The sequence below is a fragment of the Hippoglossus hippoglossus genome, chromosome 19 (genome assembly GCF_009819705.1).
Source record: "Hippoglossus hippoglossus isolate fHipHip1 chromosome 19, fHipHip1.pri, whole genome shotgun sequence".
Taxonomy (NCBI): domain Eukaryota; kingdom Metazoa; phylum Chordata; class Actinopteri; order Pleuronectiformes; family Pleuronectidae; genus Hippoglossus; species Hippoglossus hippoglossus.
Genome location: NC_047169.1, coordinates 8,592,360 through 8,616,583, shown reverse-complemented (window position 1 = coordinate 8,616,583; position 24,224 = coordinate 8,592,360). Strand labels below are relative to the sequence as shown.

The 24,224-nt window shown below is 41.3% G+C and overlaps 1 protein-coding gene across 1 annotated transcript; it reads left to right on the top strand.

The window, feature by feature from the left end:
- Positions 1–206: 206 nt before the first annotated feature.
- Positions 207–8,110, top strand: LOC117753114 (carbohydrate sulfotransferase 3-like). Its single transcript, XM_034571003.1, has 3 exons — positions 207–550; positions 5,145–5,360; positions 5,565–8,110. The coding sequence occupies exons 2-3, from the start codon at positions 5,281–5,283 to the stop codon at positions 6,787–6,789; spliced, it is 1,305 nt and encodes a 434-aa protein (XP_034426894.1). The 5' UTR covers positions 207–550; positions 5,145–5,280; the 3' UTR covers positions 6,790–8,110.
- Positions 8,111–24,224: the final 16,114 nt, after the last annotated feature.

Here is a 24,224-nt window from a genome sequence, read left to right as displayed (position 1 = left end):
GTGTTGCCACCTTTTGTTGTCACATCAATAATAATAAAAACATGTATTTTTCAGAAATATCTGAAGTTTCAGTGTGAATCCGGTTGTTTATCTTGAAGTTTTTTAAATCACACGGTTTGAATGTTTATTATTTGTAATTACAGAGAACAGATTGAGGGTGTGTGTGTGTGTGTATGTGGGGTGTGTGGGGGGGTCACTCAGGCGCGCCCCCTGCCTGCAGCTCCACTCCTCTGGACCAAACTTTCTCATGTGACTCCCCGAAGTCGCAACTTTTTGGATGGACTTCTTCACTTCACCAGTTCGGCGCCTGACCTGCAGCCTCCATCCAACATGCTCCCATCTGATCCACTGGTTTCACTCACTTCCACCAGCTCGGCTCCTTCTTCCTCTTCTCTTGGGTCGGATCACTCTTTGGCACATGTGGGGAAGTGAAGCCTCGGGGAGTAATGGGATTATTTTTCTGTGCGGACTCGCTCCTGGAGGAAACGGTGATCAGCTTCACGGATGAGACGAGGCAGGACGGGTTCAGACACCGCAGGTCATCATGATGGTGGGTATACTGTATATGGACACACTGATTTACCCCAGATTTACTTCATTAATTACTAAAACCTATAATATCTCATGGTAGGACTGAGATATGAATAAGAAGTACTCCAAAGTACAATAAAGTCAGTTTATAGTTGTGGGAAGTGGTTTTCATTAAGGTTCAGTTTTATTATGAAATTAGGACTTCATTGGACTATTTGTCCTTTTGACCCATGAGTGCATACTTTTATTTGCAGAGACCATGGCGACTGCTAAAATCTATATAGGCTGACTCATTCTCCCCATTGAAGTTTCTAAACAAATCAATGTATAAACTAACAGCAAATTCACTGGGGTAGATGTGTACCATGCATGCATATATATTGATATACAAAAATCATCACATTGTCCCAAACATATTTATCTCACAGACAAATATGTAGGACTGAAGTTCAGCAGCTGTATTTCTTTAAATGACTTCATATAAACATATTAGACGACTATGTATTATCCAACTTTTCTCGCCAAACTAATTCACAGAATTTCTAACAAGATAATTCATTAATCATACTGATGACCCTGCACTTGTCAAACAGCTGGTAACCATAGCAACGGCACCACTGTTTCATGATACCAGATAACAGACAAATCACTGAATCACTGAAATATAGACCCTTGCATGTTTTCCTTTGCTACATTGCCAAAGTATACACGTGACAACAACACACTCTCAGATCTCCTTATATAGACAATAATACTCTCTTATCACAGCGTGCGTAATTATAGAGCAATGTTGACATATGAGTCCGCTGTATATCACGATTGGAGATTTTTCTACAAGCTAAATTCAGACACATCAAAGATAAAGTAACCAGATGGAAATGACAGAGTGTTTTTAGAGGCTAATTTTAACTGTTGTACATTGTTTAAGTGATGGGAATCCTATGTTAGTGTTGTAAGTTAATAGCCACTGTAGCGACAGGTATCAAAAACAAAGTAGTTTATGTTTCCTTCACGGATTCATAACATGACTTAATACAACCATAAATATTACAAAGATAGATATAAGGTAAAGGTTTCACAGATTATTGTATAATCACCAAGCCCTGCTCCGCCTCTATATTTAAAAAAATCTGTATTTTTTAACCCTAACCCTGTTATTTCTCTACATAAGGACACATCCCCCCTATATTTATCACACATAAATAAATACTGTGTGTGTGAGATAATGTAGTGGAAAGATAAACCCCCTTCATGGTGTTGTAATGGGATACTGTGTACATCCAGCACACAACACAATCTCAAGCAAAACTGGGCTCGGCTGGCTGGTATTTAATTTGTCTTCACATGAGATGTACATTAAATAAAAGGCAGCTATTAAAAGCCTTTGTAACAAGATGATAAATAGTGCAGTGGCGGTTTTGTTATGAGCAGATGATCAAACGTGTCATATGCCTCAGTGGTTTGTGAATATTCAAGAATGTCAGCTCATGTGTTCTTTTTTCTTTTCTTTTTTTTTTGACTTTGCACAGCAGATGCAATAAGCCGAGATAATTGGTTTACATCTAATTTACCATACAAATGATAAACCTCAGACCACTTATTTTCTTGATGAATTGTTGTAGCGTGTTTTTTTGTTTATTTCAAATCATATCTGGAGAAAACTTTAGCTGCTTAAATATGAAATACTACACATTTCTGTCAGCAATCGTCCCCTCGCGTCTTACTCATTAAGCCAAATCATTTTTAGTGTTTGTCTTAATTTGTTCAGGTACAGTAGGAAATAAACTGCAGGATAAATTGGCTGAACTGTAACTTCCACTCACATCTGCTGCAGACTGTACTCGCACAATGTGAAATGACAACTGAGCGCTTAAGGACTTAGTGATTTCCTCCGATGCAGCCGACTGTCTGACCAGTTCTACATGACTTGTAACATCCAGGGGCTTAGTCACTGACCCGAGTGAGGTGTGAATGACCTGGGAGTTTATGTTCTCCGATCTCAGCCCACAGGGGGTTCAGAGTCATTCCTGTGTAAAGGGACCTTTGTGGTTGTGGCATGCGGCAGGGTGGTGCAAGATGGAGCTGATTTTTTTCCTCCCGGCAAAAACGTGTCTCGGCACACAGGCCGTTCACCTTTTCATTACGCGCCGTTCCACGTCAACAGAACTCGCCATCCCCTCCCAGAGAATTTCACAGGCAGCGTCCAACCATTCCCTGTGTTTAGACTGTAGTCTCTTGGACAGGATGTGAGAACTGAGCCTCCAGATGTGTTACAAAGAAACTCAAAGGACGTTCAGGCTTGTCAGAATTCAGGATGATTCTTTGCACGGTGCTGCTTGTTTCGTGTCGAACTCAAGTACCTTGCTGTGCTGTGTGAAAAGGCTGGTTTGTTGCTCGTGGCTTGGCTGATTAACAGCAGCAGTTTCACTAATGTGTCGGGCCCGAGGGCCGGACCTGCGATCGTCAAACACTGAGGGGTCAGAGACACACTCAGGGATCTGTTTGTGCCACCTGACAGATCCAATGAACAAATGTCCTCACAAACTCAGATGTCTGATTCAGGTTCAAATAAAAGTACTGTAGATCTTCTGTGTGCCAGATTACTGCAATCATTTCTAACTGGGGTATTTTATGTGGGCACACATCAAAATTACACTTCTCAGAGAGGAGCCAGTCTTGTTTACTCTTGCTTGCTGACCCCTTCACTGGCAGAGGAGGTGGGCAGGATTAGGTTAAAATCCAAAGATTAGTCAGGGACCCGAGACAAGTTATCTTAAAAACTGAAGGAATATTAATCCCACAGGAATGTGCAAGATATTCCCTAAAAGGCGTTATTAATGCTTCCCTTATCTTCATTTCACTACCCAGTGTCTGCTCTTTACAGACTTATAAACAAATCGAATGGCCTCCAGGCTCACAGCTCTAACCTCTCCCCTTCAGTTTCAACACTGTGCTTTTACCTCTGCATGTACTTATGTATCCCCCCCCCCCCCCCCCCCCCCCAGTCTCAGTCAGTATTTTAGCAGCACAAAGGCACATTATGGGGAAGCAACAAGTCATTAGCCCATCACCAGATGGTCTACTGTACCAGTAACTCTTGTCTCGGAGGGCCTCTGCTGAAAAGATCTCCTCCCAGTGTTGACATGAAGGAGCAGCTGGTAGTTTGGACCACAGGCTACCCTGCTATACCTGCAGTGGGAGGTAACATTATCACTGTAACCCAGACAACTCTGACTTCAAGCAAGCAGCTACTCTTTTGTGGAATTAGAGTACAGTACATTAACTTTGGGGGTTTGAAGGAATCAAGTTCAATTCAAAGGAGGACAGGAAATTTAACACTGAATCACACAGTTTTCCTTCTTTGAATAACAGAGAGTACAAAGGGGCTGCAGAATGAAGAACCTTTTTTCCGACACATTCTTTTAAACCTTCTTACAGTTGAGATGCGCACGCGAGAATGGACAGAACGTTCTGTCTGTACTCTGCGTTCCCATCGTCCCGTGAATGTCTATCAGGAATCATAGGGGTCAGTGTAGCCAACAGCTCAAGTGACGAGGGCATTGGACACGAGGAAGAAATTTGAGAGAGTTTGCGAGTTGGCGAGCAAATATAGGATGATGCTACTTTGCTCGGACTTTGTTGAGAGGTACAGAATTACCTCCTCCTCCGTCAACATGTTTGTATGCTGCTCTAGTGGATGTATCCATGCCAACGTAAAAGACGCAGTGAAGTATGCTGGCAGCGACTGTTGCATTGTTTGAAATGGACGCAGTATTCTTCGCATGTAGAGGCAGCATAAGTGAGCCATCACTCCACGCTCCTCTAAGAGGGATGCAATATTACTGATTGCAGTTACACACTGGGTTGCCTGATTGGTCCAAGTCTAGCTTGCTAAGAAAACACCCAATTATCCAAACTGCTCATCTTCATCAGGAAAGTTCCTACTCTGGTACAATCTATACTCTCCTCAGTTAACCTTGAAAGACAATGTGTTTCCTCTGGCCTTTTAAGAATCTGCAGATCAGGATGTTCTCTTCCAACGTACCATGATCTAACTATTGCTAATGTACTTTATTGAATATATATGAGACCAAGTATTACATGAGCATCCCAGTCAACCCAGTTTACTTCAACCCATTTGTGCCCTCACTGTTCATTAGACTGACTCATACAGTAAATACAGTGCAGCAGCTCCCAGTCTAGCATGGTGGGTGGGCATGTTCCTGAAATGCACCGGTGCACTTAAAGATAACAAGGACTTCCTCGTGGGAAGGACTGTCTCAGATTCCAGCCATTGTCTATTCTTACCTTCCAAAGATATGATGTATTTGTCGCCCAAGTGAATCTTTGGCCTGACGCTGTGCTCACTTAAGAGAGGAAGAAAAGAGTCATGTAGGAATGACAATAGCCTCTGTGCCACCACAACTCTGACACAGCATCACGGTGCAGTTTCACATACGGAACTTTCAACTTCCCAATTTCAACAAATAGGTCAAACAACTATCTAGATAGACGAGTGCAGACGGAGAGAATTGAGACCAAGTAGGTGCTCGCAGCCGTGCTCATGTGTGCAAAATGTGTAACTGACAGGTTGATGTGCATTTCATTTACAGGGTGAAACATTGCCTACAGCGAGGAATACAAATAACTGGAAGGCTCTTTAAGAAGGCGACTGGAGACTTGGGAGATTGGCAGAACCTATTAAGAAGCAGTCTGTAAAAGCATATCCAGACACAGCTACATCCAAGAATGAGGATCAAATACACAATATCCATTGTCTTTTTTGTGGCACTTGTTATCATTGAGAAGGAAAACAACATTATCTCAAGGTAAGTCCATTTAAGTGATCAATGGCGCGTGCTTGTTATTTTCTGCAAGTGTGTGTGTGTCTGTTTTTTTCTGAGCAGATATTTCATAAATACTCCTTTAGCAGCATAAAATTGCCTCAAGTAAAAAATGAATAACAAAGCTATGAATTCTTTGTGTTGACGTAGAAAGCTTATATGACACTGTGGTTCCTCTCGCACTCACAGGGTGTCGGATAAGCTTGCGTTAAAGCAGACCCCCCAGACCCCTCTACAGCCAAGTAGCTTCTCCCACATACTGCTGAAGCACAATCCTTCCTTTGCCTCACTCAAGAAGGACTCTGCCTTCACGCTGATGAAGCGGCGCCTGGAGAACTACAGCGAGCACCAGGAGGTGATGACAAGGGGAAGGAAACACATCCTCCTGCTGGCCACCACCAGGACCGGTTCCTCATTTGTGGGCGAGTTTTTCAACCAGCAGGGCGACAACATGTTCTACCTGTTTGAGCCGCTGTGGCACGTGGAGAAGATGCTGACACTGGACACTGGAGGCACCAACGCCACAGCGTCAGCCAAGGCGTACCGCGATGTGCTCCAGCAGCTCCTCCTGTGTGACTTCTCCCTGCTGGAGAGCTTTATCGACCCCCTCCCTGTGGACCATATCACCACCGCTCTTTTCCGCAGGGAGTCCAGCAGCTCTTTGTGCGAGGAGTCAGTCTGCAGCCCCTTCGTCAAAGGGGTCTTTGAGCGATATCACTGCAGGACCAGGCGCTGTGGGCCCTTGAACCTGACCATGGCGTCTCAATCCTGCCTCCAGAAGGAGCACAAGGCCATCAAGTCAGTGAGGGTACGCCAGCTGGAGACCCTCCGTCCTCTGGCTGAGGACCCACGTCTTGACGTGAAGTTCATTCAGCTGGTTCGGGATCCTCGGGCTGTTCTGGCCTCACGCATGGTGGCCTTTGCAGCCAAATACAAGAACTGGAAGGAGTGGGCCGCAGGTGGGGACATACCCATCGATGATGACGAGGTGAGGAAGTTGAAAGGGAACTGCGACAACATCAAGATGTCTGCAGAGATCGGCCTCAGGCGGCCACAGTGGCTGCGTGGACGCTACATGCTCGTGCGTTACGAGGACATTGCCCGGTTTCCTATGAGAAAGGCATCTGAGATGTACAGATTTGCTGGAATCCCGTTCACTCCACAAGTGAAATCCTGGATCCTGAAGAACACACAGGCCTCCAAGGATACCAGCGGTGTTTACTCTACACAGAAAAACTCCTCAGAACAAGTAGAGAAATGGAGGTTTAGCATACCCTTCAAAATAGCCCAGGTTGTACAGAAAGTGTGTGGGCCAACACTGAAACTTTTTGGGTACAAATTTGTAAGTAGTGAAGAAATGTTAACAGATAAGTCTGTGAGTTTGATCGAGGATAAAGTTTTTAATGTTTTATAGACTAACGGACACGAGCTCTGAATCCTGATGCAGGAAAACCAACAGTTTCTGGAATGACTGATATTTATTAGGGTCTTTCATGCTGGTGCAGAGAGCTATATTTTTTCTGATAGTGTGCTATTTAAAGATTTTTACTATTTAAAATAGTTTGATGAAGACAATGTATTGTTGAGCAGAAATATAAATTCAACTTTTAAAGCAAGGAAGTTGAAATTGTATACATGGGTAAAACAGGAAGCACGATTATTTTAGGTTTTTGCACTCCATCTGACGCAAAGCTGTGTCATTGGCTTATGCAATCAGGATCTGAATCCTAAGGTAGATAGCTGTGGGCATGTGAGCAATATATGAGCTGTTTCAAAGACTTCCAGGTTATTAGTTTTTGTGCAGCAACTCCTGAGTTAGTTCCACAAGCTGCTTTTACACCAAAGAAACTTGAAATGAGATGTAATGACAGAGAGAGGAAATACCAATTCTATGCATGAGATATAATGAAGTAACGCACCGGGCTCAATTTATTTATTTAGAATCTGTGCGAAAATTTCATGGTTTCTCTTGCACACGTATGTAGTAGTTTGCATGTATGTAATTGGCCAAAAATCGTTTTAAGTTATCCTTTGGAGTGTAAAGGACCCTTTCTGTCGAACAGATGTTTACACTGCTACTGTATTCAAACATTCCAACTGCAGCTGGTTTGCAGGATTGTGCGAGGTTTGTCAGCAGGTCCCTGTCTGTTGACTCAAGTCTCTTGGCTGGTGATAAAAAAAAAAAGGGGCCCCCCGATACTCAGGCCTGCCAGACTGTTTGATGACAATGTTCTAGTCTGTTCTTTTTTTCAATTTGTTTGTTACAATAAACCATCTTTTACTAACTCATTTTTATTATTGAAAATGTGGAAGTATTGCATCTGTAACTGTATACAGCTCTTGAGTTTGTGAAGTTGTGAAACAGAGTTTTGCACCCGGCTGACAGATGCAACGACCACAGAGGATAAGCAATGACAGAACAACAGGAAGCAAATGTGGCAGATCAATATCAAACATACCCAGTTTGGGCGTAAAATAAAAGGAACACAGACGCTGAGTAAACAGTTCCCAGGCAATAAATATTACGTTTGCAAAGCTCCTAATAGAACAACCTGTGCACTTCAATCCCTGTTGTGGTGGAAATACCAGGGGAACACCAAAGCTAGCAAGATTTATCCTTTGGACACTGTGGATATCTGGACCACAATTCATAGCGATCCTTAAAACAGTCGAGACGTTTCACTAAAAAACAAAAAGGTCTACCTCGCGGTGGGGCTGCATGAAATAATGTCTGCAAAGCATTTCATGATAATTCCAATAGTTGTTGAGATATTTCAGTCTGGTGGACCAAAGGAATGACATGCCCTTGTACTGTTGTTGTCTTGTACTGCTACTCATTGGAGACTAAGGGCTGGGCTTTGTTAGAAAAATAAAATAACCTTAAAAAGCTGTGTGAGCATCAGACTAGCAATTGTATAATGGTGCTTTGAAGTGTTCCTCTTATTTGGTACATTACTGCTCACGGCTGGTTCGCATTTATTTTGTATGCATGTAAGTGTTTGTTGACGTATTTTGTGCTTTCTGCAGAAAAAGAAGGAAATCTATAAAAGAAACATTTCATTTCATAGCTTTGAGCTGTGAAACCCCTGCACTGATTTCCAAGCCTCCTTTACTGTTTGTTTGACTGGTTAATTGAAGTGACTCTTGCCTTTTTTCAGTTGAGCCCTATCTGAACCAAATGCTGAGGTTCTTCTGCACACTGACTGGTTTGTGTCTGAGGTGGCAAGAGGGCAGGATACTGTGGAGGCAGCTGCCTCGACTTCCAGTGTGTTTACCACCGAGGGCCTGGCTATTTAAGTCTCTAAACCTAGTAATTACCCCGAGCTTTACATATAATGTGGTCCAAATCGCTTTCGTCCACCTGACCCCACCCACTAGCAGAAATGCAGACAGCCTGTCGTTTATACCGTCTCTCTCTCTCTCTCTCTCTCTCTCTCTCTCTCTCTCTCTCTCTCTCTCTCTCTCTCTCTCACACGATTCTTCTTGAATTGTTAACGAGTTACTTTTTATTTTATCCACTCTCTCATTCGTGCTCTCACACGTCGCTAAACCAAGCCACCTCAGGGCTCTTGAAGTACATTCACTCATATCAACAGATCATTATGTGGTTAGTTTGGGCTGGTTGTTCTATTTTCGATTTTAAAAAGAAGTGCTGCCAGGTCTGCAGCGTCACGGCGTAAACCTAATGAGGAGAGCTTCAGCATTCATAAACTCTTATATTGGAGTGACTTTATGTGGGACGTGTGGCGGGTGGAGTCACTGTATGGTTGGGTAAAATATAGAATAACCACTTTCCACTGAATTAAAGCCTTCTCATCCCCCCCCCCCCCCCCCCCCCCCCCCCCCCCCCCCCACAATCCCAACCTCCCCCCCCCACCCAGCGGTGAAATGAGGGCATTTAGGTAGCCCCACCCTCCTGCTCAGTTATATGGTACCCTGCCACATCAACCGTGCAGGGTTTTGAAATTTGCCAAAACAGCCTGAGCAGAGGACCCGAATGATGCCACGCTGTGAGATCAGATAAACAGACAGAGAAAATTGAGGTGATTCAGACACGTCTCCAGGGGTACGCGTTTAAAAAAACGTGTGGCGTTTGTGGGACGATAATGACGGTTCAGGAAGAGACATAAATCTAAATTCACAGTAAATGATCTCGCGCTGAGGAATGCAATTCATAAAAGTCAGGTTGTTGCATGTGATAACGAGTGGGAGCAGAATTTCATCGCTCTAACCTAACTGCAAACACCTGATGAGTGATGAGGACGCACATTAAGCAGTGTTTTTTTCAATCTGTTGATGTACTGGAGACGTGTTCTTTCCAACTATAAATAAAATCCATATGTGCTAATTTCCAAGCATATTGGCCGAAGCTGCTCTGTGGCAAACTTTACATAAAGGAAGCACTTGTTGGGGAATATCAAACAAAATTAGGCAGTGAAACAAGTTTTTTGTTGCCATTCATTGACACAAGATCAAGTGGCAAGTGTCTCGCTGTCATTAAAGCCACCCATTTTTCTCATTTTGGGCTTTAACAGGAAACTGTAACCTGGGTGCTTTTATTTGTTTTCTTTTCAGACCATATACACGGAGACATCAAAGATCTGATGCGGTTTCGTTTCACTGCCGCGGCTGCACAGTTCCAGCAGTTTCAGTAACTCGAATGTTTTCAAACACAAAGAACCGCAGCAGCACATAGTGTACTTATCTACGTACGTCCCGTCACATCCTCTTATTCTTATCTATGTGTGCACTCATGTCAGCAGGAAGTATGTGTCACAGACGACTCTCCAAGTCATAGTTGGGCAATTTTTGTGCTGAAGAAATTAAAACATTCGTCAAATTTTGTGTTTCCTTTGTCTCGTGACACATTAAACTTTCTCTTTTTTGTTGCGTACTCCACTGTGGTTGACCACCCCGTAAAAGAAAGCCAGAGCGGAAACGGATGGACATTTTCTCTGGATTTAGCTTCAGTGCATTATGTGAAAAGCGCCTAAATGAGATGTGGGCATGAGGCTTAAGTTGTCTGACCATTACAGCCACCAAATGTATAAAGAAACAAAGTAATTTTTTTGTGATGAGTGTGGTATCTTTAAAAAAACTTGAGACGCAATGAACACGAGGGACATTCCCTGCCCAAATACAGTCATCTCTTCGGTTTGCTCCTGTTTTCACTGGGACACTTTATCATTTTGATTATGACCTCAGTGTTTGTGCACGGAGCTGCCAACCCCTCTACCCAGTCCCACAAGGGAAAATAAAGCACGTCTCCCACCCTAAATGTACAAATCATGTCTAGATCGAAATAACTCAAAGGCTTCTCGGTTTTAGTGAACTAGCATTCAACCTCCCTGCAACACCAACAATGGCTCTGTGGGTGCAGGGAGGGTTTGAGTAAATACGGGCGGGGGGGTTAGGTCAGCAGGTGGTGCAAAGAAAGCAAGATGACAAAGTGCTGCTCTGATTCTCACTGAATAGGTGTCATTCATATGTTTACTTACCGTCTCTTTCCTTTCTTCTTGTTTGTGGAAACACACTCACCAATGCGTGTATTTTAAACCCAGACACAGATTCCTTCCTGAGGGAATTTTAAAACCACAAAATGTGTCTCAGCCAATCCCGGAAAAACCCAGACGCACGTAGGATTTTCTAAATTTTTGAGATTTTTTTAGTTTTTTATTTGTTGCTTCAGGCCTTTTTATAACCTGGCTGCTGAACGTTGAACGCCTGTTGGACAAAAGGAGAGTCTAGAAGAAAGTCGGACATTAAACACAATCGAATGTGGACGGGTCATCTGTCACCTGCACGTGGGATTCCCATGCCTGTGCTCATCTGGTGGGAGGGGATCAGGAGAGTGAGCCTCCCTCCTGAGGCGTTGGTATTGAACGTCCGGGGGATGAGACTCAACAATCCACATTTGCTCAGTGATCCAACCTGCAGCTTTAAAGCATATGTGCAAAACATGCAGAACGGCAGAAACCAATACAAAATAAACTGGGACAAAGAAAATAAGTTTTTTCATAATTCAAACTATGATTTCTTAGGTTTCTGTGTTGTGTGTTACCAAAGTACGACATGGCACAAATAAAACAGACCCACTGGAGGCTTCTCCAGTGTAAAATGTGCCACATTTGCATTTTGAATCAAGGTTTGTGAGGGAGCAGTTTCCAAAGCCAGATCTGGTGGGCACGCTAACACAAAGCTTCAGTCTTTCCTTACATCAATACATCCTTTTGTGTCAGCACCAAGCCGGAGTGAAGGAGGTCTTTAAAAAAAATTTAGAGCCATACTGAATGGGTCGCTCCATTTGTCCCACTCCGATGGCTTCGCTCCAAATTCTTAGTAAGTGCCTTTCTGCTGCCACTAAAACAGAGAGTACAGTTTGGGGCTAAAAGGAGCAGAAGGAGCACGAGGCAGCTAATGAGGAACATCAAGCATCAATAGAGAAACTCCTCATTTCCCATGAGATGTGGCACTGATGCATTTACCAATTATAGATTAATCTCCAGCAACTACTGTAATGACAGACCTTTTTTTTTTTTCCTTTCCTTTTTGACATAACAGATGCCATGTGACGCAGTTGCGCGACTGCCACAGATAAAACAGGTTCCAGTAAAAACCCGGAGAGATGTTTGTACAGCAGACTAGCGTGACCAGCGGAAGCAGACGGCGAGTATCCATTTTTGGAACTGAACTGCGACCATTCATAGAATCCAAATTGAGGTCTTTCATTCCCACCTTTCTGCTCACTTAGACGTCCGTGTTTTCTCCTGAAAGCCGCAGAAACAAAGAATCATTTGTGTTCCTCATAATGTAACACACACCACTGACCGAGGAATGGAGACAGTCTATTTTGGGTTGGAGTTGAACAGTAATTACATACTGCGCCGCTGTGTTGTCGGAGTCGTCATAGCAAACATGAAATAGATTTTAATTTTAGAAATATTTATTATATTATAGTGTGATGACTTTAATATGGGTCAGGGACAAGAATAGAGCCGTGAGCTGCATTAATGATATGCCTCTGGCCGCATCTGGCCACAGACCACTGTGCTGAAATAACCGAACGCACCCCCGTCCCGTGTGACGCACCACATACAGCTGGCATCTGAGGAAATGGGGATCATACAGTCATCTTTATTGTTACATCCACTTTTTGATGATGAAAATAAATAAACCACCGACAGTGTGGGATGGGCAGGTATTTCCTGGGAAATCCATCCCATGCAACCTATCAATGAATCTGTAAATATAGACATTTAAAAGACAGACAATGAAATCCTTCATGGTTTTCCTTCGCCTCTGAATCTACACATATGTCAACACCACAGGAAACAAGTCAGCCCTTTGCAGCGCGGCCGCTCGCTCCCTCCGATCTGAGCAACAGGAAGGGAACATTTTCATACCTTTGCCTCGGCCATTTCTCGGACACAAAGCTGCTCTATGGTCTGTGGTCTTCTACGGTTGGTGGGTGCAGATGAAGTATGGGTAGAATTCCCCTTTGGAGAAAAAAAACGTTACATAAAGAGGCCAATGCATCTAACAGGCCAACGTTTACCTTCTGTTATTGCAAGATTTTTATCAAAAAATGACATCCACTCTCAAAAGTGTAGCTACCAACATCCCAGGAAATAGCTGAATTCATAGACTTTGTATTGTGCAGTGTAGTTTGTGCGTTCTAGCTCTATATTGCTGCCCAGGCTCCAATAACTACACTCTGCAGATGTAAATTGCACCTAACTTTACCGATTCCGTTCATTTCATTCAATTATATAGCTCGTGTTGGTTTTATCTTTTTTTGCATGTCCATACAAAGGCTCTTCTCTGAAACACTATACAAAACTATGCGCTGTCACATTCAGTTCAGTACAAAACAAGCACGAACAGCAGAGCAGCTTTATTACGACAGTTTCTGTAGTTGTTGTGCTCCTTTAATAAGTTTAATAAGAGGAATGAGGAAGAAGCATCATGTGAGCTGACAACACCCTCAGTCACCTCAGCTTACACCGCATAAATGATTCAGCAAAGTCATTTCACAATGAAGTTGTTGTAAGACCCATTTGTTTGTTTGTGTATTGAACAGCTAAACAAGAACAACCTGAATTTGATAATCTCAGGATCTTTGAAACTTGTCATTACGTGTACTGCACTGCACCAGAGACAAAAAGCCAACTAGATGGATAAAGAAATCAGGGTTTCAGGGTTAGGGGAGTCAAAAGGCACAGTGCAGAAACTCAATCGTTTTTCAATTATGCTTGAGTTCACCTAAAAACCTAAAAAGGTACAACAATAAAGGCACCAAAAAACTTTTGCCAGACACCTTTCTTTCCAATTGAGAGCCTCTGTGCTCTCTCCCTTTGTAGGACATGTGTTTTTATGTTGCCGTGCACCTGCACATCCCTGTAAGGACAGATTCAGGTGTGCATGCATTTAACCAAAGTACAAAAAAAAAACATGTTATTAACATGATTATTACAAAGGGTAAAGTGGATGTGTGTTGCACAAACCACACAGGAAAACCACGGCAGGGCTGCAGAGTGACGTCCCCTGCAGCTACACAAACATCCGCCTGGCACTAGAATGTGCAGAACAGGTGGTGAAGCCCGGACCCTTCATTAATGCCTGACGACAGATGAGCACCAGCTGATTGAACTCTTCTTCTGACGGACTATGTGCTCGTTCTGTTACATCTCCCTGTTTGTGGATGTATACACTCAGCTGCCAGTTTATTAGGTACACCTCACCTAATCCAATGCAGTCTAATACAGCAGTTCTGTAATTAATCCTTCCTTCATTAAGATTATAATGTTCAGTTTGTGCTTTAGAGAAGTGTTGACTCAACTATATGGTCATTTAGGATGTAGTCTGTGGTGCTGTTGAAATGTATAATGTTTCTTTTATTTTGTCAACCCCATTTGATATCAATGACATTAAACACATTTCTGTATTATCTGATAAAGTCCCATATCAAGCATTAATCAACATCTCTCTAAGACAGTTAAACCTGAACAGTATAACCTTCACAGAGGCAGGGTTCATAATTCCACTGCATTCATGTTAGCTTGGTGCACCTAATCCATTTCAGCACTGTTTCACCACAGTTCTGTACATTTCAAATTAAGAGTTTTTTTCATATGCACACATCTGGGGAAAGTTTCATGCTTACGGACACGTATGGAACTGCGACCCCCCAGAATAAGGGCAACTACAGCTGCCCCCGTCGCTCTTATCTTATGTCCCTCAGTTTTAAGTGCCCCTTCCCCCTACTCCTATTTACCCTCTCACAACCACGCTGGCACTTTGTGAGTTGGAGGCCCCTCTAAAGGGGAGACACACACACCTCTCTTTACTTTTCCAGGGCAGGAGCAGAACTTTGAAGAAGATGGAACACCACGCCTTTTGTATCTAACATTTGGGAATTTAGTCGATCTGAGGAGCTAAAAACAGAAGTGATTCAATGGCGCCTTTTATTCAGGTGTTACGTAATCGAGATGAGTTTCACGTGCCCTGCAGGGGGTCACATATCACAATTCTCTTTTCTAATCCTTTAGAATTGTAATTTAATTTGCAGGGAAATTAATAAATTTAATCCATTCAACAAATTAGGAGACTTATGGTTAAATCACATTAAAACATTATTCCAAAAAAAGTACCCTCAAGCCACGCGCGTCGATCACATGGCTCGCAAATGACCAGTTGCTCAGAGGCAGATAAGTCGGTTCCCATGCTCGCCCTTGACTTTTCTGTTTCACAGATGCTGCTAATCAAATCTCTGGCAGACTGACATGTAACCCAGCGGCTGATAATCTGACGGCAGCAGCTTGAAACGGAGGGGGCTGTGACTGTGGCTGCGGGGCCCCTCCAGCTGGTGTTGGGCTAAAGGAGAGATTAAAAAAAAAGAAACATGTGATCGTAGTGACTGAAGCATTGATTTACAAGTAAACAGGCAAGTCAATTATTTACTGACCTCAACTCTTTGCTCCTGTTTTGATTTTAAACATTTCAAAAATGGTGTATGTGCTCTAATCAATGGAGTGATTAAACATGGATACTTTACTATGATGTTATATAGTAATGTTGTAAAACTGTTCTTAAATACAATTTTTCACAAGATGACTTCATATTTATATTGAAAACTGTGTTTGTAAACTAAAACAACCTTTTTACACATAAAACAATATTTTCAGTTTCATTATCTAATGAATTGTCTTCAAGAAAGTAACAAAAACAGATGAGTTCCTTCATTACAGATGGGCGTTCCATAGACACATTTTGTTTGGGTGAAACTCTTCATCACAAATCATATCTTACTGAACACACCTTTTAATGTGGGTTTAATGTTTGTGATAAAATAATTAGCTGTGCTCAGTATTATTTTGCTACTTAAGCATTTTATACCTTTAAAATGTAATCTTTAGTTTAATTTCACTGTCAATTAAAATATTGTGTGGAAAGTAGAGTACATATACTATTTAATGAGAGTACTACGTCTTATATAAACATATTGACAGGACTTAGATATTACACAAATTAGAATATATATTTAAAATGTAGAGTTTATACTGAATGTTTTCACAATATAAAAAAAATATAATACATATGGGCTTATCTAGACAAGCTAGTTCTCAAATAAACAGCTTATCATTCTGAATATGCTCTTCTGCTTGAACACTGCTTTACGATTGATCTGAAATAATCTACAACTGTTTAAAATTGCTAAATCGAGTGTATCATTTTTTAATAAGGACTAAGTGACTGTCTTGCTAGACTCCTCTCTGGGGAAACCAAAGTGAACTCTGTAAAGACAGAACTGCACCTCATAAAAGAGATAATTTATATGTTTGTGTTTTGACTTGCACGTCAAACTGAAACGAGTAAACACCGACCACGAGCCGCACGGCACAACTGCCACCAAACTCTCAGTTTACGTGCAAACTTTAAATACAAGCGCAAACTCCAACCTTCAATTTAGCCTTTGCGAGTGAAACCGAATGGCCCCTGGTTTTTACAGAGTCTGCGATTTTCAGGCACAAATACAGGCACGGCTCTGAAGGAGTGCACAAACCCTAAGTGCCATATACAACACGAGGTTTGGCTTGGGCGACATGCTAACAATTTACCAGAGACCACCAGAGGAAACCAGAGAGAAACATGTGAAACCTGCTGCTGCACAGTTCACACGAGACGCGTTAAAGTTTGTTTTGACTTTCATTTTCAATCACGTCAGTAAAGTAATTCACGTTGATGATTTTTCCTCAGTTTGAAACATCTGATGTGAGACTGTAGAAAACTGTGTCTATTAACCTGAAGTCCCTGTAGAGGTCAGTGTGCTGCAACATACACCAGCTGAAACTTTGTCGTTTTTCCCCCAGTGGCAGGATGATTCATACCCAATCATCACTCTCACTAACGTCCCTTTAACTTCTGCGAGCGTCTCCGTCAGACATCACAATGCTCTGCCCTCCAACAACATTTATAGTCTAATTTACAGCCTTGCACATGCTTGGATATATAGTTTTGACAGATTAATGGGAAACTGTGAATTGGATGTGCTGAGTTGCATTGAGTCCACGAGCCTGTAAACAAAGGTCCTCCCTTCAGCTAAAGGCACGATTGAGTGATGGAATCAGGAGCATTTTTTCAGATTTTTCCTGTCCCCTTGAATTATCTGATTTGCTAGGTTTGCACAATGGCAGCAGCGACTTCCAAGTCTTAATTTTGACTGGGGAGAAGTAGTCATGGGCTTTTCCGTCTGGGCTATCTGCATGGTGTCTAAAATGATTGCTTCCTGATTTTCTATAGCGAGGAAGTGTGAGGAATTACCTCTTCAAAGGCATGTGTGCCCCACCAGCACTAATCCCCAGTTAATGGCCAGTAGAAGCAACAGACCCCAGCAACCTCACATCCTGCACAAGTTACATGTACATAATTCCTTTGCCAGGTTCCAAAAAAAAAAAAAAGAAGACCAATTTGTGAAAGAACAAAAATCAGTGTCAGCAAAGCTTGTTTTAGCTGTAATTGTGATTGGAGAGAGAAAAAGCAGAATTGTGCTCAGTAGAGTGAATATACCTCCACCAGGGCCCAGCAGTCCCCTTATGAAACCACATTTAAACTCACTCCATCCTGATTTGTATTTGGATCTGCATCAAACTGCACCCACTCATGAATATCACTCCCCTAAATAAGATCTATTTTCTGAGAAATCAACGAAAAAAAAGGTTGCAAAACACTTGCATTGTTAAAGAAAGTGAAAAAAAAAAGAAAGAATATCCTGGATCTGCCCCCTGATCCGGATCCGCACCAAGATTTAAGCGGTTGCCCCACCCCTCCACAAAATTTCATAGGAGTCAGTTGAGTAGTTTTTTGCTTAATCCCGCTAACAAGCAAACAAACAAAGATGAGAACATCACCTCGGTGGCGGAGGTGATAAATATCCTGTCCTTGTTTAAACACTCTGTATAGTTCAGGGTCAAATGTAAAGTCAGAACCTTATTTGGAACAAAAAGCTGTGTCTGGAAATTTGTTTTCAAACTCAGGCAGTGTGATTGTTTCAGAAACACCTCTTCGCACCTCACTGTGCCTGCTGGTGTAGTAATGATTAGTGACAACTTCTCCTTCACAGGTCTGAGGCTGTTGGAGGGGGGGTTTGTTCCAGCGACTGTGAGAAACAGGCACAGCTCTCCCTGGTGGCCCGGGGCTGAACCAACAGACCGTAATTGGACTCACAACCCACCAATTTACAGAATTAAGGAGACATCATCCTGTCTTATTCTGCTGATTTGTGCTCCAGACACAAACACGTTTCACCGGAGAAAAAAAACCCCTGCAAGGCTGAGGTTGACAAAAGGGAAAAAGTGAAGTTCTGAAATGTAGGGCTACTACCACAAGTTGGAAATCTACCTCTTCCAACATTTCCTATTAAATAACCCTGTGTAATACTGATGCATAGATGTCTTTACAGAAAAGGGAACCCCCCCCCAATTAACGCTTTAACGCTTCAAAGTCAAATATTTACACTAATACAAGCACAATTAATTGGGATTAATATAGTGAAGCGTGGATGTTGTTGCTGCACACATGTAGAACAGATGCCACCGAGCCTTGGGGAAGCGCAAACACTTCACTTTCACGTCGCTGATCTCGCTGGCTGCTTTGCAATGATTTAGCATTTGTTCAAATTATTCAGACATCACAGTTTGCGCCATGTGACCTGTCAACGCTTGTTACGGAACGGATAAGCCTGAGGAGATCCGACACGTCGAGGCCACCGCACACGTTCGGATGGTTTGGTTTGAAAATGCCGGGGTAATATGTGAGGAAAAGGGCTTGTTGAGTTTGATAATTGTGGTTTGAAACTAAATTTTGAGCAAAATCAGTCTTGGGCAACATATCAATTATTTCATTTGTTGAAGTATTTCCACCATTTCATGACAAACATCTTATTTATTAATGTATACGGATGAAGATGGTGCTGTTGATTTTCGATGGTAATTTCCCTCGTACGGTTGCAAACACTTTGATTGGTACTTTCTGGATTATTTGTTCTCCTCCTTTAATATTGATGCCTTCTGAAATGGGTATCAAGACAGTTTTCAGCTAATGGTTGAAGATGTGCCACCCGAGCTCAGCGAGGAGGCCGTCCATTGGTCGAACTGCAAAACCTTGAATCTTTAATCGCCTCACCTTTTGGTTAATTCATAATTTAGTGAAGTGGGAGTGAGGCGTTTAGCTTTTCCTGGCTATGGCCCGCTAAGTGAAATGGTGTGGAAAGTGCGAGGTCATTAACCTGTTACAGGTATGTTCTCTCCTAATATTGGGGATAATGTGTTCCACCCAAGTGAGACCAAGAGGAGGGAGAACTCGCTCTCAGCTACTATTCGTTTTAAAACTTCATTTTAGAACATTAGGTTATAAAAAGTTGATGTCGATTTTAATTGGAAGAGATATCCCTTCATATCCTGGGCGAGATTTCCACTCTGCTGCTCGTGGACTGATGGAGGAAGAGTGCAGGATAATTTCCCACCGTCCACATATTGCACTGAATTCTTTAACATAACCATTATTCCTTGGCAATTGTCACATAAATATTCATCTAATGATAAGAATGCATTCAAGCAGCTTTGTAACACATAATGTAGATTCTTTTCTAGACTTCTAGATATTACTATTATTAACCATTCAAGGCAAATTGCGACAAAACTTTAAGTTTACCTTTTGTACAACACAGTGTATTAAGAGCGGTTTTCCAATGTAATGTGTTATGGAGGAGTTCAATGCATTAAACTACAGTTTGATTATGTTGATTTTCATAAGGACATGAGAAAAATACATATATATTCAGATATTAATTTGACTATATTGGGCAGCACCACATGTATTACTGATGTGTGCATATCTATTCTGTGAGCAAATAAGTATTTACTTGCTTTTTAGGGGAGTTCTGTCATTTATCACCAGATTTGATAGATTTTGCTTTTTTAAATCTACATTAAACACATCAATACCTGACAAGGGATTATGTTTTCCACATATTTATGTCTCAGTCACATGTGGCCAAAAAATATTGAACTAAAACGAAATGGTAAAATAAACCTGAACCTGAAAGAGTAGACAATAAATTAAGCCCTATTCTTAATTGATACTATCAGACTTTCATTAATCCTAGTTTTTTCATTATATTTAGGCTCTTTCATATCTCATTTGTTTTTGTAATGTGATCTGAGTGCTGTAAACCCACAATTCATGAATATATCTCCCTCACAGATCCCACTACAGTTTTAAATATGGAAGATAATGCAGATAACGTTTTGCTTTACAACCCATTTTTTCACATCTGTTCTTTGACTTCACCTCCCACATGCATTTCAGCTCACTTCATGTTTCCAACGACGCTCTGTTTGACTCCGCACAGACGAGGCCATAACTCTGATGTTTATCGATCCTTCAGCCTCGGTTGAATTTATTTCTACAAGTCTATACAAATCTGTTTCTGTGCAGCCTATTGTACCAGAGGGGTTAATGTATTATACAAAGTGTTCAGATCAGGGATTAGATTTCCCCCCAATTCCATCAGTCAATTCTCGGTGCTCTCCGGGGCATTCATCATTTTGACAGTTGCAGATAAGGCAATTATTTTTCCTCCAGCAACTACAAAATGTAGACAAGTGCTTCTTTGACAGTGTGTCTGTTTGAGGGGGGGGAACACAAATATTAATCCAGCAGTCACTGATGGCACGTATTGCTTGCTACAAAGCGATCTCCTCTGTAACACAAAGGAAACAGATGTTAGGAGCATTTGTGTCCTAATGCACTTCAGCGTTTCATCTTTTTTTTTTCAGGGAATTGAAGCTCCACACTGCGATACAACAATAACACGTTTGTCTTTCAGGCCTCGATTTCTGCTGCTGGAGTAAATATATACTCAGAAATATACGCCATGACTGTTTTAATGGAGTAGCGCTTATGTTCTAATTATCATTTAAACACCAATTTGAATAATTTTCCTTTCCTGAAAAGATTAAATGAAAATATATAAAAATGTAAATAGAAAATCTGCATACTAACTGTGAAGCCCTGCCAACAACAGTTAAATAAATTACAGATGTTGAAACAAATAAAAAACTGTGACAGTTAAGAGGGAATTAGTTTTACACATGTTTTACACGACATTCGTAAAAAAAACAAAAAAAACACACAATGGCCACCCTGCTGACCTGAGATCTGTTCCCTCAGCATGACCGTACACACATATTAGAGTTGTGTCAGACTGCATGAGGCTGAGTTGCCGGTGCGATCTCCTCTACAAACCCCTGGGGGGCAGCAGACGACCTTCATTTTTGCACCAGCACGGCTGCTTACAGCTGACTTACACCACTGTCACCTATTGCCGAGGCTCCAGTCAGGACATGATTCAGGCTGCTGATAAATCCTGCAGAGAGAAAAGTTTGCCTCTGCAAACAAACGAGTAAAGATGTCACAGGAACTTCTGCTGCCTTTTCTCTGTCTGTCTTTCTGTCTTATCAGAAAACAGAACATTATCTATTATCCACAGATGTAGCTCTAGATAATCAGAGCTGTCTGTTTAGACTCACAATAGCATTAATGAATCAAAAGGAATTTGGATTTTTAAGTTTTAATTGTAAGACCTGATATAAATAATCATAAGAACATAATAAGAGATTATTGTGAAATTGCCAATAATATTAGTCACTGCATAGAAATACATTGTTAGATGTCATGCGGAATACATATAAAGACCCATGGTGTAAAATATCTATATAATGTCAATATCTATGGTTTTTACTTGTGACTAAAAAGCAACACATCTCTGAAGTGCTCTCTTCATGGATTACGCTCCTTATATGATACGATACCGTTCACATGAGTATTACAAGGGAGTATTTGCCAGATTTTGAGTGGTAGGCGTTGTTGTCTGAAGCTGAGAGGTAATAGCAGAGAGCGGAGTCAGAGACGGAGGATGACGTTATAGGCTGAGCTCAGGTCTGTCATCGGATCAAAGTGGGAACTTGTTCTCCCATCGCTGTCAGCACGTTTTAATGACTGTTGAGCCGGGCCAAGCTGTTCCCTCCCTAAAACTTTCCCATACCGAGTGTCTGATAGATTCATAGCTTAATTATTAACTTGCACTTAATTCTCCTGGAGCAACATTGTGCTCAAATTACATGGGAGGTTTTTTGGCAAAGGTCGGTGTCATGCAGCGACCATTTCAGTGGCTAAAAATAAATTGAGAATACAAAAATAGTCAAATGTCAGCAGCTAAACACTGAACATAAATAGAAAAGAAAATGTAATTTCACAAATAAATCTATTGATGTGAAATTTTCAATAAGAATCCAACATGCTAACCTTGAATTTACTGATGATTTTGCCAAGTGGAGCGTGAACCTCCACTTGTTATGTTGACTGGACAAACATGCTTATTTAACTGTAATGAAACTTTATCATTAAAAAAGTGCAAAGTATAGATATGAAACACTAAATGTAGGACGTGTAGAATGCTTGTTGTAGATCATAAGTTAAGCAGATCGCACCCTTAAACTTGAGTCATATACGATAAATATATAATTTTTTAAATAAAACATTATTTTCTCCATCTTTCAGAATATGGACTGAACTATATTTAACTGTTTCATTGTGTGCCATCATCCAACAGTTCTAAAGAAACCTTTGCTCATTGGCATCAACAGCCAGTAATGAATTATTCTCTAGTCTAGTCTTGTAAAAGATTCAACAAACGATTCGCCATTTTCTGTGATTTCAATAGTTCCATAATACGGATTTAAAGCAAAAAAGCATTTACACGTAGACGCTAACACTCGCTGTGACTGTGCAATTCTTTACCTGATCGCCTACGCGTTGTCTTATTGAACAGATTTCGTCCGAACTTCAAGGTTGCAGATTTTGTGTTGTCGCTTCAGATAAAACCGCCGCCAAATTAGTCAATTTAAAATTGTGCATTTTCTTGAATACATAGCTATGCATCTGTATTAATCAGCCGCCATTTGAAAACATATAATATTGGTTAAGCAAATTACTTATTTGGGAGAGGAATATAGAGCAAAGCAGTGAAAGGACAGTTAATAGGGAACAAAAAAAGAAAAGCACTGAAATGATGATTCAAATAACAAAAACAGTGTCATTAGTGGACTGACAAAGGTTTCACCAGGCCATCTGAGCTGAGCTGCTGTGACAATAAATCAAGGACAGAAAGAAGGCCAAAGCCTTTATGGGGAGAGCCACCCATATATTGACTGCACATCATAGCAGCCCTCATGCTGTAGGCTGGATTATAAATCCCATTTCTAAAAGATATATGGGACATTTGATGTGGCAGATCTGCCTCAAACACATGTTTGATATTAGTCTTTTCAAAATTTCCAATTATTCACAGAACTGTTTCAAAGTCACCAAAAAAACTTTACATGTATATTAATTAAACATTTGATCCTGTTTTTCTGTACAAAGCCAATAAACTTGCTACTATTTGGACAAGTACAATGGTTATACCGTGTAATACTTCTAGTAGAGTTTGTACATTAAATTTTCTTACCCCCTTTTGTGTGAAAGTGTCCTCTACGTCTGGCAGGACGCATGGTGCATGTAATGAATGAGCCGGCTGCTGTAGGCCTCTGTAGATCTGAAAAGAAGTTTTAAGCAGAGAGAGAGAGAGAGAGAGAGAGAGACAGAGAGAGAGACAGAGAGAGAAAGAAAAAGATCAGAGAACAGATGAGGCGAAGAGAATCCAAGCCGATCAGCCTCTTTTAACTGTCCCGAAAGAAGACCGTCGTCCCAACAGAAACTCTCAGCTCTCAGCCCGCCAGGGACGGAGAGAATGGACCAAATCCATATGTTGCAACCGGCGTCGAAAAACGGAAGAAAAATCTGATCCGAAAAATTGACAAATTCTTAGTTTTGCATATTTTGATCAGATATTTCCTGACTTCGGATTTTGGAGAAATTGTTACGTTTAAAAACAAAATGTGTTGATATTTGCAACAGAAACGAAGGTGTTATATTCGTGAGTACTAATTACGTTTTTCAAATAGCTTTAACTGAAGTTATGTCCTTGGTATTTCTTGGTATAGTTAGTGATCAGAGGTGCAGTTTATATTCTACAAATGGAGATGTCACATTATTATTGTTTGTTTGACCATTTTCTGGCCAAAGAAAATCATTTAAATCACAAGAATGTACAACATTAGAATCCCATAGTTGAGATGAGGCAGCATATAAGACCATCACTCCACCCTTTTAGCAAAGAATTAGCAGAATATACAGATAGGGCATTTATATAATAATTAAATGTGATTAAAAATACAAATTAACGTGCAG